This window comes from Sarcophilus harrisii, chromosome 3, assembly GCF_902635505.1.
Source record: "Sarcophilus harrisii chromosome 3, mSarHar1.11, whole genome shotgun sequence".
In the NCBI taxonomy this organism is placed as follows: Eukaryota; Metazoa; Chordata; class Mammalia; order Dasyuromorphia; family Dasyuridae; genus Sarcophilus; species Sarcophilus harrisii.
The window spans coordinates 54,234,326-54,251,989 of record NC_045428.1 but is presented as its reverse complement, the minus strand read 5'-3'; the positions used below and the strand labels follow the sequence as shown (position 1 = coordinate 54,251,989).

At 37.0% G+C, this 17,664-nt stretch overlaps 2 protein-coding genes across 2 annotated transcripts in view; one reads left to right on the top strand and one right to left on the bottom strand.

The window, feature by feature from the left end:
* Positions 1–6,154, bottom strand: part of COL4A4 (collagen type IV alpha 4 chain) — a 141,228-nt gene extending 135,074 nt beyond the window's left edge. Inside the window, exon 1 of the mRNA XM_031957942.1 lies at positions 5,869–6,154. The gene's annotated coding sequence lies outside the window, so the exon portion shown is untranslated. The remainder of the gene's footprint in view (positions 1–5,868) is intronic.
* A 71-nt stretch (positions 6,155–6,225) lies between these two features.
* Positions 6,226–17,664, top strand: part of COL4A3 (collagen type IV alpha 3 chain) — a 145,876-nt gene continuing 134,437 nt past the window's right edge. Inside the window, exon 1 of the mRNA XM_031957944.1 lies at positions 6,226–6,812. Coding sequence (XP_031813804.1) covers positions 6,714–6,812 — 99 coding nt within the window. The 5' untranslated portion in view covers positions 6,226–6,713. The remainder of the gene's footprint in view (positions 6,813–17,664) is intronic.

The following is a 17,664-nucleotide window of genomic DNA, read 5'->3' as shown; positions in this document are numbered from 1 at the left end:
CTCATGGAATTCCTGGCACTCCTTCCTACATGGGAAGGAGTACCTATACTTCCTTGGTCTTCCCAGCTGCAAGTACATTCTCTCTTCCATTTCCTGAATTTATACTATATGTAAATACATTTGATATGGGCTAATATCTGCATATGTTTGTTCCTTCAGTATAATGTATTATATCATATATATTATACATATATAACATGCACATATTATATAATATATTGTTAATATATTATATGTACTTTACATAATATAATGTAATGTATAAATGACAATATATACTATATGACATATAATATTTATATTATATATGATGATATGTAAGTTTCTCTTGATATACTATATAGTATATAACACAAGCTATATAGTATATATTATAATAATATAGTTTATATAGCATAATGTGATATATGATACATTAAATGATATATATAATATTATAGTATATATAATGATTTATAACATAAACTATATATAATAGAACATAGTAGAAGCTTAATAAATATTGGTTGATTGATGAAGTTGACTACTATTAGATGACTTTACAAAACAAATAGAATGTCACAATTACAAGTAAAGTGTTCTTCCCCATACAACATTAGATATTAGTATTTTTCTTACTTAGTGATACAATAGAAATAAAATAGAACTTTTTCTCCCTCTTTCTCACCCCCACATCTAACAAAATTTTACTTTTCATGCCTGTTCATGATGTTAGGATTTAGAACAGTCTAAACTCTGGCTGATTCCACCAGATTTATAAAGGCTGTGACAACAGATCCAAGGACAGATTGTATGTCTGTTTTCTAAGGGCCAGGCTACTTAACGTTAGAGAAGCTGATCATCATGATGGTCAGAGAAGGATGAATTTTTTAACAACAGCAAAATTCAAAGACCTTTTATGAAGTAATTGTGAGCCTAAAGTAATCTACCCACCAATGAAATTATGTATTGTTGATGTGCTAGAGTATTGAAATGGGGACCAAAAAAGCCTGAGTTTGAGCCCAGATCTACCAACTAATTAGCTGGGTGACTTTCAACAAGTCACAAGGTCACTATGAGCTTTATTTGTTTTGTTTGTTTTTTGCTGAGGCAATTGGGATTAAGTGATTTGCCCAGCGTCACACAGCTAGGAAGTGTTCCGTATAGGAGACCAGGTCCTCCTGACTTCAGAGCTGGTGCTGCTTTATTTGTTTAAAAAAAAAATGACAGTATCTAACTGGATGGCATCTAAGTTCCCTCAAACATTAGCATTTTGCATTTGTCAAAATTAAACAGTAGGAAAAATAAGGAGCAAATTAAAATTTTGCTACAAAATTATCAAATTCAAGAGAAATTAAATATCATCCCATTCATATAATTATGTGCTGGAATTACAAAAAAAAATCTAAATAAATTTAGCTATATTTAGTCATCTTGATAATGATTAAAATCCAATGCAGTAAATGCTTTCCATTTGTCATCCATTAACCAGACTCAGTTAATCAGCATTAGGATGCATCGCAGCTCACTGAGAAAAGTGCTGGAAGTGGAGGCAGAGAATATGGATGTAAGTCCTTGATAGACATGTGATCTCAAGTTTTCACTCTTCTGTATCTCAGTTCTTTCATCATAATGAGGGCTAGATGGCCTCCAAGGTCCCTTCCACTCACTATACCAATAAACCCATCACCTTTACATATCACAGCATAATAAAAAAAATATTTGCTAATGATTAAACTGAAGCATTATGAAATCTTGAAGTATTTCTGAATTTTAAGGTGTGTGTGTGTGTGTGTGTGTGTGTGTGTGTGATTTCAATGTAATAGGGTTTCCATTACAATATACGGGCAACTCATATTTAATGTAGGTACTTACAGTTTCCTAGGTGCACTGAGTGGTTAAACTCAGGATCACATAGTCAGTATGAGTCAGATTTTCTTGATGTCAAAACTCACCCTCCATACCAACCATTGTGCTTCTCTAGCTAATCATTGTTGTTGAGTCATTTATAGTTGGATCAATTCTCCATAATCCCATTTGATCTTAATCTTGGCAAAGCTACTGAAATGGTATGCTATTTCCTTCTCTAGATCATTTTATAGATGAGGAAACTGAAGCAAAAAAGAATTAAATAACTTGCCAAAGATCACATAGTATGTAAGGGCAGATTTGAACTCATTAAGATGGGTCTTCCTGATTAAAACCCAGTGCCCTATCCAGCCCACTATGTAGCTGTAGGATTTTAAAGTTTAACTATGTTTTAGTATATTGATTTGAATCTTTTGAAAAGGATAACCATTAGAATAGTCCCAACTATGCTAGAACAAGTATGTGATGTTATTAATCTTTGGCTATTGTATGATGTCATTTGTCCTACTGAATCTTAGATTTCATCCTAATAAGCTAAGCAATACATGTGAAGAGTTCAACATTGGAGGGAATGTGGGAAAATGGGGACACCAATGCATTGTTGGTGGAGTTGTGAAATGATCTAACCATTCTGGAGAACAATTTGGAACTATGCCCAAAGGGCTACAATGGATTGTGCATAGTTGCATAGTTATGCATATCCTTTAATCCAGTAATGCCATTATCAGTTCTGCATCTCAAAGAATCATAAAAGTGGTAAAGGGACCCACACTTATAAATTTTTTTGTAGTAGCTCTTTTTGTAGTAGCAAAGAATTGAAAAATGAGTAGATGTCCATTAATCGGAGAATGGCTGAATAAGCAATGGCATGTGAAAGTAATGGTATTGTTCTATTAAAAAATGATGAATAGGCTGATTTTAGAAAGATTGACATGAACTGATGCTGAGTGAAACAAGCAGAACCAGAAAAACATTGTACACAGCAAATCTGTGTGATGATCAATTAAGACAGACTTCATTCTTCTCAGCAGTTTAGTGATCCAAGGCAATCCAAATAAACTTTGGATGGAAAATGCCGTCCTGAGAGAAGTATGGAGTCTAAAGGTAAATCACCACATGCTATGTTCACTTTTTTCTCCTTTTTCTTCTATTTTTCTCACTCATGGTTTTCCTTTTTGTTCTGATTTTTGTCTTCCAACAGGATTCATAAGGAATTTTTTAAAAAAATCAGTGTACAGGTATAATCAAAAAAAAAGTTTCTTTTACATGTAAATGGAGAAAATAAATTTTTTTAAAAGAGTTAAATAAATAAAAAAAAGGAGTTAAATAGTTCTTCCATGGAATAATCTTTATAGATGGAATAGATGGAATACTAAATTATTTTCTAATGAATGAAATGCTATTTTGCAGAGCAATACTGCTTTCAAAAATATTATGAGTTTACTAATCTATGAAAAGAGCTGGATTTCAAGGAAGAATTGTGTGACTTCATTGCTTTATAATGAGTCCATTAGAACCAGGCTTCTTAAACTTTTTCCACTCATGATCCCTTTTGACCCAATAAATTGTTACAAGACCCTACACATATAGGTCTATAAAATAAGTATACAAATCAAACATTCACCGATAATAAGTCATCTCCGTAATCATTTATAAGACCCCGTATGGGGGGGTCACAAAACCACAGTTTAAGCAGTGGGTATTAGAGCATAACAGATTTGACTCTGAATTTGTAAATTTAAACAATTTTGTGTGTGTGTGTAGCAATTCCAGTATGTGGTATATAAAAATTGTCATAAATATTTATGTACAAATAACTATTTTTGCACTTTGTTAATTTTGTGTCACATGTAAACCCAAATGAGATGTTTTTCTGCTCTTTTCAAATTGAAATTTTTTGCCTCTACTTCATCTGCTTGTTCAAACTCATACAACCAAACCAAAACAGAAAAATCAAAATTAACAAGATTTTGGTCAATCAATAACCCTATGGAGTAGAATCATATGATCAGAAGAACTATGTGGTGACAAAATAGAGATGCTGATGGAAACAGATGGATGCAGTTAGGAATAAACTGACAGGGTCATTTGTACTTGATTCAAGTAGACAGGATTAAAAGATACTGCTGTTCTATTTCCTATGTTACCCACATGATAGAATTAATGGCCTCTAGTATACCCTCAATTATTCATATTTTTACAATACATAATGCTAGATTTCAATTTGAAATCTTTTTTAATTTCTGGTTTCTCTGCAGTAAATATGACTTATAGTAGTTCCAATTTCCTGCTCCAAATAGAATCACAAAGCCAATTCTGATCTTCTAAGTAACCCTGCCTCTGGCATTAAGTCTCAGCCTAAATTTAGAAACCCTCCAGGATGTATCATTCATAAAAACAAAGACCATTCCATGGGATTTTAAGGTAGTTATCCTTCCCCCTCCCCCACCCCAAGGAAGTAACATCACTATCCATTTTAATGGCAGTTCACTTAAGAGTATCAGAGTACTATCCAATTTCTTGAAGACAACACCTGCCGTCCTATCTCATAGGAAAGGCAGGAAAAGTCACACACTGGAGACTATCCCAAAATAAACTCTAGAAATAGGCACAGTTATTGCAATTATACAATTTACTTCTGTGGTCTGTTTATAGCAGCCCTGGGATGTTTCAATTTCCTGATAAAGCAGTTTGTGCTCAATTTTTGTTGTTTAGATCTGTCTGACTCTTCATGACCTATTTGGAGTTTTCCTGGCAAAGAGTTTGTCATTTCCTCCTCTGACTCATTACAAATGAGGAAACTGAGGCAAACAGAATGAAGTGACTTCCTAAGGGTCACCCAGCTAGTAAGTGTCAGAAGTCAGATTTAAATTTAGGAAAATGGGTCTTCCTGACTTTAATCTCAGGGCTCTATCTAGTACACTTAGTTGCTCCTGTGTTCAAAAGATGGCTCCTTGTCTCTAATTCTATAAGCAAGAAGATAAGGTCCCTACCATCTTGCATACAACTTCTTGAAATACGCATATAAGATGAGAGATGGACAAATACAGCTCGCGGCATCCAGGCTCTGGGAAATTTTCAGATGCAATTAAGAAAAATGACTTGAGAAAAGTCAAAAAGTTCAATGACATATTAAACTGCCTGCTGGGGTCTAGTACTTCATACCTGCTTAATAAATCCTTGTCGACTGATAGACTTATCCAGCATAGTCAGAGAATGGATTATGATGATTAATATTTTGATTGCCATCTATCACTTTGCACATTCACTAAAAATTTCTTGAAAAGCATTCGCACATTTTTCAAAATATATTTTTTCATATATTCTGATCCTAATGGAAAGCAATGATGGTGTCTTTCCCAAAATAAATTGGGGGCCACATACCTCTGACTTGATGCTGAAATCCAACCCTTGAGGAAGTTAACAAATAAAATCAGTAATCTACAAACTGTTCCCACCTAAAGTTACAGACAAATGGATGCTGTAAATGCATCCCAAGCCTCAATTTGGCCCAATTCTTGAGGGAAACCCCGCAGCGAGGCTGGAGATTTTGTTTTCCGCTAGCATTTCCGCAGATAAGATTCGGCATGAAAAGCTACCTCAAAGCCGCAAAGAAAGGGATGAGTTCTCTTTCCACTCAGCTCTCTCCTGCTCTTGGCATTTCACAAGGTGCCAGGGCTCCGGAGAATGCGTGCCAAAAGGAGGTCAGAGGCTGAGCCAACTCCGGATCCCTCTGCCAGATCGGTAACTCTACCCCCCAAAAGAAATCAACATACAAACCAGGAGAAGGCATCCAGTAGAAGCCTGGCGGATTGGCACTTGAATAAAAAAAACTGTCACTCCCTTCCCCTCCTCCCCACTTTCGCATTACCCCAAGTGCTCCTGCGCCCTTAGATGGCTTTCCCCCTCCCATCATTTCCTCCACAGGTGTCCCCCCCAGCTGCAGCGCCCCCAAACCCTGGAGAATGCCAAGCGGACTGGCATTTCTCTGGCTGGGAAAACCCCGGCTCTGAGCTGTACCTCCAGCTGGTGCCCGCTGCTCCCGGAGCTGCCCTACCGCTTCCGCCGCCACAGCCTCGGAGGTCCTGCGCATATCTCCTACCTCCACCTCGCCCCTAAATTGGGTGTGGATTTCCTGCTCCCCTTAAAACACATTCATGTCAAGCTCCTGTGACCGAGGCTGGGGGGATAACGAGGACAGGGAAGGGAAGCTGAAAAGAAGGCGAGAAAGACCAAACGGAGTAAAAAGCCAGCGGGGCACCAACTCGCAAACCGCGCGCCTCCCCCGGCCAATGCGGCCGCGATGACCACTCCCTCCACCCCACCCGTCGCAGCCACCTCCCCCCTAAAACAGCCCCCACCCCCGCCCTGCTCGGCCCTGACGGGTGGTAGCCTCGGACTTTGGGCTACCCAGAACCAGGGGACCATAACTTTCCCTGGTCCGCTACTGCCTTCCCCAAATTCTACTCCCTTCTGGCCCCCCGGGAGGGCAGCGGTTACCCACCCACCCTTGCCAGCCTCCCGGCGGGCGCTGCGCCCCCGAGTGGGGGGCAGCCTCAGAAGAGGCTGAGGGCGGGACCTGTACCGCGCTTCTTCCCACCCAGGCTGCTGCCCAAGGCCCCAGAAGGGACCGAGGAGGTGGGGAGGGGACTGGACAGTGGGGCTGGGTCTCTGCCAGACGGGGGAGAGGGCGCTCTCAGATCCCGTCCTGCAAACTCACAAGCACGATTAGCCCAATTTCTTCAGCCCGAGGTCCCCCAAACTGAGCTAAGAACGAGAGCGGGGTGCGAAGGGATGGGGAGCCGATCCTGAGAAGCGGAGAGAGGGTGCATGGTACTGGGGCGCTGAGCGTCGTTGGCGCAAACATGAGCCCCGGGGGCGCGTCCGGGCGGGTGCTGCCAATGTTGCTGCTGACTAGGCTGCTGTTGCTGCTACTTCTTGTGGTGGCTCCCGCTATGGGCAAGGTGAGTCAGGGGACTGTGGCTGCTATTCTCGATCCCCGAACCCCCTACACCCCCTTTTCGCTCCGCTCTGAGGGCAGCTGGACTCACTGGAGAAACCCGGTATTATCTGGACTTGGGCGAGGGAGGAACTGCCCGGTTTCGGGTAGCTTTGGTGCTATGTGGGAATGGAGCTGTCCAGCTTGGGGTCGTGTGGTGGGTTAAAGCGGTAGAGGACAATTGAACGTATAAGTAGAACTTTCTTTGTTCCCTGTTCACTGGCAAAAGATTGATAGAAAGATCCTCATTATTGTAAATCTGGTGGAGAAGTTCCTCTCCCTTAAGCAGAAAGTATACAGGGAAAGGAAGTAGTTTATTTGTGAAAAGAAAGTGCTTGAAAGAAAATAAAATTATTTTGAAAGGCTCCAGTTACTAAACTGAGTTTAAAGTGAGCAAGGTGTTCTGGTCAAGAGGGATCATGGCTAGGAATCAAGCAAGCTGACTTTCGGTCCCAGTTCTGCAAGGAATTCATTTCCACAAACATTTTTGCAATCCCTCCAATGTGTAAGACATTTAACAGAGACGAAAAATTACAATCTTTGCCCTCGAAAGTTTATAGGATAATCAGGGGGATTTGACATAAGTGTGTGCATAAAAGGATTAAAATGTGAGAGAGGAGCGAAGGAAAGAAGGAAAAAACAAGATTTACAAAGCACTTTAATGTTTACAAAGTGCTTTTCTCATTACAGCCCTTTAAGAGTGATATAAATAATAGTCCCCTTTTACAGATGAAAGAAACTGAGTCCATAGGCATGATGAAGCTTCTTGTTCACCTTCACCAGCTAGTCAGCCGGAGATCCAATAAAAACCTAGTTCTTATTTCAAATCCCCCAGTCACATATCAGATTCAAAACAGGTGAGAGGAAAAATTTAAGACAGGAGAGAGACCATTTCCAGCTGAGTTGGGTGATCTCAAAAGAAAGTGAGTGGGGGATACTAATAATTATAAATAAGGAATTGAAGAGAGGAAGCCTTTCAGGCATGAGCAATAGTCTGCATGAATGTATTGAGATGGGACTGTGCAGGAGGAGGTGGTATCAGCTAGCAGTCTAGGCTGAATGGAATACAGCCTTTAAAGAATATAAAATAAAGCTGAAGGGCTCAACGGAAGCAGATTAAAGAGAGCTTCAGTGCCTGGCATATAATAAGCACTTAATAATGTTTCTTCCATTTGTCTATCTGTCTCTAAAGGCTTGAACATGGGTGGTAGCAGATGAGTTGAGAGATGATGAATATTAATATGATAGCTATTATACATTTTAAAAATTTTTATTTCCTGTTCCAAATTCTCTCAAATCTTTCTCCCATCCTTTGAGAAGACAAAAAATAAAATACTCATTATACATATGAATTCATGCAAAACATATTTCCATATTATCCATATTGCAAAAAAAAGGAAAGAAAATAAAAGAAAAGATGTTCTAATTTGCACTGAGTCCATCAGTTTTCTTTCTGAAAGTAGATACTATTTTTTTTTTTATCATGAGTCATTTGGATTGAATACATGGTCTCCTGCTTCTCCTCCCTTCACATTGCATCAATTCATATAAGTCCTCCAAGTTTGGTTTTTTTCCCTCTGAAATCATTACCTTTATATGATAGCATAAAGGGAGAATTCATTGAAAATAGCAACTATGGGGGAATGTGAGACTGAAGGAAAAGGAAAAATCCAAGATTATATGAAAGTTTAAGTGACTAGGATAATGGATGGTAGTGTCTTGATAGAAATAGGTACATTGAAAAGAGGAAAAGCAATAATGGAGAAAATGACAAGTTTAGTCTGGGATGTGTTGAGTTTGAGATATTGATGAGATAACCAGGTAGAGATGCTCAGCGAACAGTTGGACACGACCAAATAGGAGCTCAAGAAAGAGATGTAGCATTGAATGATTAGCAGTTGTGACATTAAATAGTCACTTCTCTGTGCCTCAGTTGCTTCCTCTGACAAATTCAGAGATTAATACCTACCTCTCACAGTTGTGAGAGATCCAAGAGGTCGGTGAAAAGATAAAAGCACTTTAAAGAAATAAGTATTATGATGATTTGGAAATGATATCTAGAAACATTAAGTTTATATCTTTGAGGGTGAGCAGAGTACCTACCAATTACATTGAGTCAACTACTAGAAAATAATAGACACCATAAAAATCAATGCAACTCATTCACAGTTTTATTTATGAAATAATAAACTAAAGAGTTGTGGATCCTGCTCTGCATATAGTAGGTACTTAAGAAATGTTGACTAATTTGATTTTGTTGAATGATCATGCAGATGCTTTGAACACAAATGGACTTTGGTTACATAAAATTCAAGGCTTATACTCCTAGTTCCAGGGATAGGCCCATTAAAGCCCCTTTGACATCATGGAAAGATCGATCTATAGACATTCTCATCGATTATGAATTATATACTAGCCTTACTTAACATACAGAAATTTAGCTAAGACAATGCCAAGAGACACACAGGAAGAATGTGCCAGTGAAATGCCTGGACTGTTTTTGACTTTATCAAATCTTTCTCTCAAGGAAAGTGAATATAGTTCTAGTAAATCACTTTGGAGTACCATCCAGGAGCACGGAAGGAAGCTGTCTCTATAAATGTATTTAAAGGTTATCCTTGAGATAGTGGTACTCAACCTCTGTTTATCCTAATTTCCAGTTATACTGTAAAATGTTCTTGTTATTTTTTTACTACTCTCATGTTTTAATATGCTCTACTGAGTCTTGATGAATTTGCTTGACATTAGTCAGTTTATACTCAAATCTGTCCTGTTGTCTGAAATACATTATAACCAATTCAAAAGCAAAAGATTTTTTTCATTTCTTTGCATCTGCTCAATTAACTAGACTAGAAAGACATCTGAATAATAGCACTTGTCTTTTTCTATGTAGTGAAAAGTGATAACAACATGAAGTCTTAACATTTCTCAAAGCAAGGTGGCTGCATTCCAACAGACACTGGATAATTGCTTGTCTGGAAAGCCGTAGAGTGAATGAATTCAAACTCGATTAGGGTTTCAAATAGATAACTTCTAAGGTCCTGTCCAGTTATTAAAATTCTCTAGAATTCTAGTGGTATTTCTCAAACATAGAATATTCAACACCAGACCACCCACACGATTCCTGCAAAGTTGCCAACACAGAGCATTACTACTCATACCTTCTATGTGCTTTAATCAACTGGACTTGTCTCTGTAAAGCTTCTCTTAGGTTTCCATAGACATTATTACAAAAATAATAATGGTGGATATTTTTATCGTGTTCTCAAGGTTAGCAAAGTGTTTTATACACGCTCTGGAGCTGGGGTTGGTTAGGAAATGTGTAGCAGGAGATAGGAACTCTTCTAACCTGGGTGTCCAGGTAAGGTTAGAAACTTGGTTCCTGGGGTTGTAAAAATTACCTCAGACTTCCCCATTTAACCTCATTACTTCAGATAAAGGAGGAGAATGGGAAAATGGATGGGGGGAGGTAGAAGGAGAGATGGCAAGTGGACCTCACAAAAATTCAATAATAGCTGTACTTTGTCTAGGCTGTAGATGCCTTACAGCTGGGACTCAATCTGGGAGTAATTCAATTTTCAATATCATTATTTTCTTTGCATTTTTTTTTTATTTTATCCACTTAAAAATAATGTTCTGAGAAGAGGGTTGAAGGAATCATCAGACTGCTAAAAGATGTTAAACTATGGCACACAAAAAATTTAAGAATCTCTATCATGGAGTGACCTCTTCCCATCTGATTTCTTGGACAGGCAAATTATCTAACATAGTCCTTTTACATTATAGGTATGTATTAAATATTTGTGGTTTTCCTTGAGAAAAGAAAGTCCTGAGCAAAATTTCCAAGTAGCTGAAGTTCTTCTTGAATCTCCTCTCAGTTAATTCGAATTCTTCCCTTGACTTATCCTTCCTCTGTCCCAAATAACCTATTTTTCTCTCATTACAGCTTTCAACTCTGGCCTAAGATAGATAGATAGATAGATAGACAGGCAAATAGATGGATGGATGATAGAGAGATAAATAAGATAGATATAGATATGTAGATATATATGTACCTTTATCATAATAATAGTATTTATATCTTACTATATATATATATATAAAATCTTCTCTCACAACAATCCTATGAGGTGAGTGATAGCATTATCCCTATTTTACACAAAAAGAAACAAAGAAGATAGAGATTAAATTAATTGCTTAGGATCACATAACTAATAAGTATCTAGAGCTGCATTTGAATTCAAGTCCTCCCATTGCCAAGTTAGATACTCTATCCACTGAGTCATTTAGGGGCCTTTTAAGCCATTTCCTTAAATTATTAGGTCTGAATAGGTTCTTTTAAAATGAATACTCCTACTGCCCTTTGGAGCGCTCACCTTAGGGCCCAATACAGATGATTAATGATTGATTTTATGGATCATCACTGGACCTGGAGTTATTAAGACTTGTCTCCTTAATAAAGCTGATCTCAGACATTTACTAGCTGTGATACCCTGGGCAAGTCACTTCACCCTGTTTGCCTCAGTTTCCTCATCTGTAAAATAAACTGGAGAAGGAAATCTTTGCTAGAAAACCCAAACTGGATTAAAAAGAGCTGGATAGGACTGAACAATAGCAACACACATAGCATGTATGAATATGGAATATATTAGGTAGCAACTAAGTAGGGCAGTTGGACTTGAATTCTGGAAAATCTGAATTCAAATCCTGATACTTGGTAGCTATGTGATCCTAGACAAGCTACTTGAAACACTGTCTGCCTCAGTTTCTTCATCTAAAAATGGGATTAATAACAAGACATCTCCCAGGCTTAGATAAAATGAAATATGTGTCATATATTTTTGCAAATTTCACAGCACTATGTAGTTTATAGTTTATAGAGATTATTAATGTTAATGATGATAATGTGATGGTGAAAGTGATGGTGAGCTGGCAGAATTTACTTTTGCTCCCATTCTTTTTGATTTAATCAAATAAAACTTGATATTTGATTATAAGTCTAAGACTATAAATGTGCTATTAAACTTTGTAATTGATTTCGTATATAATTTGTGAAATCACGTGGGTTTCCTACCTTACCTATGTGACTCTACCTGCCCATCACGTACATCCTCACCTTCTCTACCTTAGAGTCCTCGGTTTCCTTCAACACTCAAATGATACGCCACATATTTCTTTCTGCCAGAGTTCTTTCCCAGGCCCCTCAACTGCTAGAGTTTTCACCTACAAAGTTATCTTCATTTATTCTATACGTATTTTGTATGTATGTATTTATTTACATGTTGCTCCTCTAATTAGAATATAATATAAGTTCCTTAAAAATAGAGATCCTTTTTTTTTTTTTGCTTCTCTTTGAGTTCTGAAGACTTTAGCACAGTTAGCAAATAAATATATACTTAAGAAATATTTGGTTGGTTGAATAAGTGTTGGTCCATTAAATACTGAATGTTATTTTTATGATGGTGATTTAAAAAAGCTTTTACATATATTATCTCACTTGATCCTCCCCACAACCACATGTGGAGCAAGTATAAGTATTATAAATAGGCTTAAAGGGGCTAGACTCAGCTTCAAACTCACATCCTTCTATCTCAGAATACAGTGTTCTTTCCAGATACCATCCTGCTTATCCATGCATTAATCATGTCTTATTTTCTCTTATACTTGCTTGATATATATATCCCTTTAAACTCCATGTCTATCAGATCTTTGTACTTCCTCCAGTACCTAACATGTCACTCTGAAGGATAGGGAAAAGAGCTGTGGTTTTAGTGATTTAAGGAATTCCAGGATGAGGATGAGGGTAAGGAAGTTCCCTTTATGTAGATGGGTATCTCTTCTACAACTTGGAGTTTCAGCGAATTGCTTAGGACACTAACGGGTTAAATGACTTGTCCAATGTCACACAACCAGTCACACACAGATGGAGGAAGGGTAAGAATCCAGACTTTTTTGGCTCCAAGGTCAGTTCTTTATCCACTAAGATGTTCTACACATAATAGGTGCTTAATAAATTTTGATTTAAACTAAATGTCATCTGAGATCTGCCTGAAAGGGTTTATCTAGTCTGTAAGTAGGAAATAAAAATAGAGCATGGGAATTTAGAGGTCAAAGAGACCTTCAAAATCATATAGTTTCTACCCATTATTTTACACATGGAGAAACTGAGGCCCAGAGAATGTTAGCAGCATAGTACACTTTAAGAGAAGAAGAATATTATAGTTTAAAAAAATGAACATCAGAGTAGTAGAAAACATTCTAATTTTCCCACTTACTTTCATGTGACCTTGAAAAAGTTATTTTATTTCTCCAAGTCCATTATCTCTTGTACAGAATGGGAAATAACTTCTCCATGAACTTCAGAGGAATGGTTTAGGATCAAGAATTTAGGTGAAAGTTCTTTGAAAACTGGAAAGTATTATACTAATATCTGGGGTTATTTCAGTTTAATTAACGTTTATGAAGCTCTGAGTCTCCAGGGCCCGAACTGGACTTAGTCTAGGTAGATATTCAGGGAGAAATAGAGAGACAGAAGAGACAGAGACAGAGATACAGAATGAGAGACAGAGACACAAAGACAGAGACAGAGACAGAGAGAGACAGAGATGGGGAAGAGACAGAAGAGAGAAACAAGGAGGGGAAGCTACCTACAGAAATAGAAAAAGAGAGGCAGAGTTAAAGAGAGAGAGAGAGAGAGAGAGAGAGAGAGAGAGAGAGAGAGAGAGAGAGAGAGAGAGAATGAATGAGAATCAATCACTGACTGAGTAGATCAGGAGGAAAGGTCTCCTGTAGTAGGTACTACCTAAGCAGAGCTCTGAAGGAGGTGAGAATTTTACAAAGCAAAGACAGGGATAGAGAGTGTTGTAGACATGAAGGACCATTTGGGCAAAGGTACAAAATTAGAAGATAGAATTCTGAAGAGAAATGCAAGTCCAAGGTTGTGGGAAATAATCTCTAGTCTAAAGGTAGAGATATTTCCCCATTCATTTAGTTCCTCCATTAACTGTGACATAATAGCAACTTCCTGACATGTATTAGGGAGTTTCTTCTTTTTTCAAAAATATTATCCAGAACATTCTTTGCTGCTGGTATTTTCTAATAACATCATTTGAAAATGTCAGCAGAAAGGACATCCTCCTCCTCCCTGGTCCTTGTCCTCAAGGAAAAATGATCAGCTTGCTTATCTGAGGCTATTCCGTCTAAATATTATTGTTGAAAATCTTCCACCTCTCTGCTTAAGAGACAGCTTAGCAAAGGCTTCCACGAAAAAGCCTTTTTAGGACATTTAGGACAAAAACCGTATCTGTGCATCTCATCCCCAAATGCTTTTTCTTGTGCATTTAAAATACAGTGGTAAGAGGGACTGTGTTTAAATGCGACAGGGGAGGGAATAGCCTGGTCTTTCTACACTGGTTCCAGTACCATAAATATGTAAATGGATGTGTTTGACCAGAAGGTATTTCCTAAGGATTCTCTGCCTGAGTCTACTGATATGATGCTTAGAAACAAGACTGTGCCTCTTATTGTAGGACTGACCCTCTCGTAGTCAATCAATCAACAGACATTATTAAGCATTTACTACTATGTGCCAGGCATTATATGAATAAAAAGATAAAAGTGAAACATTCTCTTAAAGGAGACAAGGTACATGAATATAATTATGCCTTGTTTTATTTCACTTTGTCTTATTGCACTTCCTAGATATTGCCTTGTTAAAAAAAATTAAGCCAAGTTTTGTGGCAACTCTATGACAAGCATTAGCACCATTTTTCCAACAGCACGTATTCACACTGTGTCTCTGAGTCACGTTTTGATAATTCTTGCATTTACCAACACTTTAATTTTTGTTATATCTTTCATTATTGTTATATCTATTAGAGTAACTTTTGATCAATGATATCAGATGTTATTTATAGTAACTGTTTGGAAGAACTATGAATTGCACTCATATAAAATGGAGCATTATCGATAAATGTTATGTATGTTCTGATTGCTCTACCTATGGGCTCTTACCCCATCTCTGTCCCTCTCTTTGGGCTTCCATATTTCCTGAGTCACAACAATATTTAAATTAAGACAATTAATAATCCTAAAATGGTCTCTAAGCATTCAAATGAGTCAATTGATGTGGCAGAATCAATTATTGTCTTACTGTAAGAAATTGACAGGGAAGAGGACTTGAGTTCACATCTGGCCTCAGACACTTAACACTTCCTAGCTGTGTGACCCTGAGCAAGTCACTTAACCCCAATTGCCTCAGGAGAGAGAGAGAGAGAGAGAGAGAGAGAGAGAGAGAAAAGAAAGAAAGAAAGAAAAGAAGGAAAGAAAGAAAGAAAGAAAGAAAGAAAGAAAGAAAGAAAGAAAGAAAGAAAGAAAGAAAGAAAGAAAGAAAGAAAGAAAGAAAGAAAGAAAGAAAGAAAGAAAAAAAGAAAGAAAGAAAAGAAAAGAAAAGAAAAGAAAAGAAAAGAAAAGAAAAGAAAAGAAAAGAAAAGAAAAGAAATTGACAACATTGCCTTGAGCAGCTATCATCCAGATCAGTCAGCAGTCATCAACACAGAGGTAAGACCATCCACACATGACTGGTCAAAAGCTCAGGTGATGGTTAATATTTTGTAACAACAAAGTATTTATAATTAAGGTACATATGTTTTTAAAGACATGATGCTATTTTACTCTTAATAGACTACAGAAGAGACTAAACATGACTTTTAGATGTTCTGGAAAATTAAAAAATCTATGTGATTCCCTTTATTGTGTTATTTGCTTTGTGACGGTGGCCTGGAACTGAACCCATAATATCTCCAAGGTTTGCCTGTATAAATAAATAAGTACTTTCAATGTCAGTATTAAGTAATTCCAAGGAGGAGGCACTAACAATTTTAGGAGTAGGGGTTGTAAATTAATAAATGTCTCATACTGGAAGGGGTCTTTCAAGTAATCTTGGGATTCTAAGAAAGAGTTGGTTCCAGGTATGGCTGAGGGGACTGGGGGTTTGTGTGAAGACAGAGACAAGGAATGGGATATTTTGAAGGATGAACAGGAAGGACAGCAGTTTGGTTAAAACCAGAGTGTATATGAAGGAAAGCAATATATAATAAACCTGGGAGGATAGATTGGAGTCCAGAGCTTTAAATACCAAACAGAAGAGTTTGTATTTGATCTTAATGGTAATAAGAAACCACTGGAATTTATTAGCAGAATTACATCCCTAAATCTTTTCCTCCAAGAATGTTCTTATTTCCACTGAAACTGAAACTAGTGGACACAACCTATTCACTCCCTATATCACTGTGTAGAAGTGGCTAAGTCTACCTACACCTACTACATTATGTTCATGGACAATTGGTGTACAACACTCACTTAAAAAAAATGAAACTGGACCTGAGATTTAATGATGTAGGAAGCACCCAACAAAGAACTCTCTCTATAAACAGCATCCCCTTCTCTGTGATATATAATCTTAGAGAGTTGTCTGAAATCCTGGAAGGCGAAAAACTTGCCCATTTTCACTTAGACAATATATACCAAACTTTCTGTTTGCTACATAACTCTGCCTTTTATCATTGCCAGATGTGATGGTAAATGCATCCCTGCTCTTTTAGTCTTAAGCAGTCCTATTATGAAGTCCAAAATTGCTTCTGGGCTACCAGTAGCTTGATCTGGTCTATTGTTTCTCTGATCTGACATTCTAATCCCTGGAATGATCACAGATCAGTCTCAGTAGGAGCATCTGCACAGCTATTTAGTGTTAGTATTAGTTAATCTTACCTCTTTGTTCTCTGCAATACCACCTCCCAATACCACTTCCTCAACTACCAGTTAGTAGTTACTTGTTTCTTGTTCAATCGATCAGTCAATTATTTATCAAATGTGTATATGCATATGTGTGTACATATATAGCTATATGTATATATATATATATATGTACATATATGCTAAATTTTATGTTCATATAAAACTAATATAATTATAGACCATGAGCTTCATCTTTTGGAAAGTATAGCCTACTTGAGATAATTTAATGAACTTTATTGCTACAAGGTGCAAAGCTTGGGGCTAAGGAATACAACAATCAAAATTTACATGGTTCCTGCCCAAAAGGAATTTACAGAATAACTCACACTCACAAATAAATAGTATGTATATTTTTTTAAAAGGAAACAATTCCCACAATAAGGTTATAGAATCTGAATATTTCCTGTGTATATCAGCCTTTCTGATCCTTGATCCATTGCTATTTAATTTCATCCTTCTGACTCTAGAAATCTGAGGGGATATCTGAATAATTCAATTCTCATTAATAAAATTATAATCATTTTCTAGTTAATTAGCTACTCTTGTTTTTCTATGATTAAATACATATTAAAATTTTCAGTTGTCACAGAAAACAGTCTCCCCAAACATCTTTACAATTTCTCATAAACTATAGAATTTTCTTTATAAAGTTTCCTTATAACATCAAGGTGAGGAGTGTCTAACATCATAACAAAAAATAAAGTTCTTTAAGGTTTACAGAACTCTTTACATTTATTTTAAAATATTATGTTTTTTATCTCCACAAAAATCCTGGGACTTAAGGATTTAAGGATCCCTATTTTACTGTTGAGAAAATTGAAGTAACCTGAGATTAAGTGATTTGTGCAGTTGTCTAAAAGAATAGCCACTTCTGCAATATCATGCACTAATCTAACCTTAAAGTTGGATATTTTGTATCCTTTTAATTATTGATCTTTTTTATATTTCTAAATGGCTTGATAATTTGTGCTAACTACTCAAATTTTTAAATTTCAATATTTATTTGCCACAGGGGTTCTACA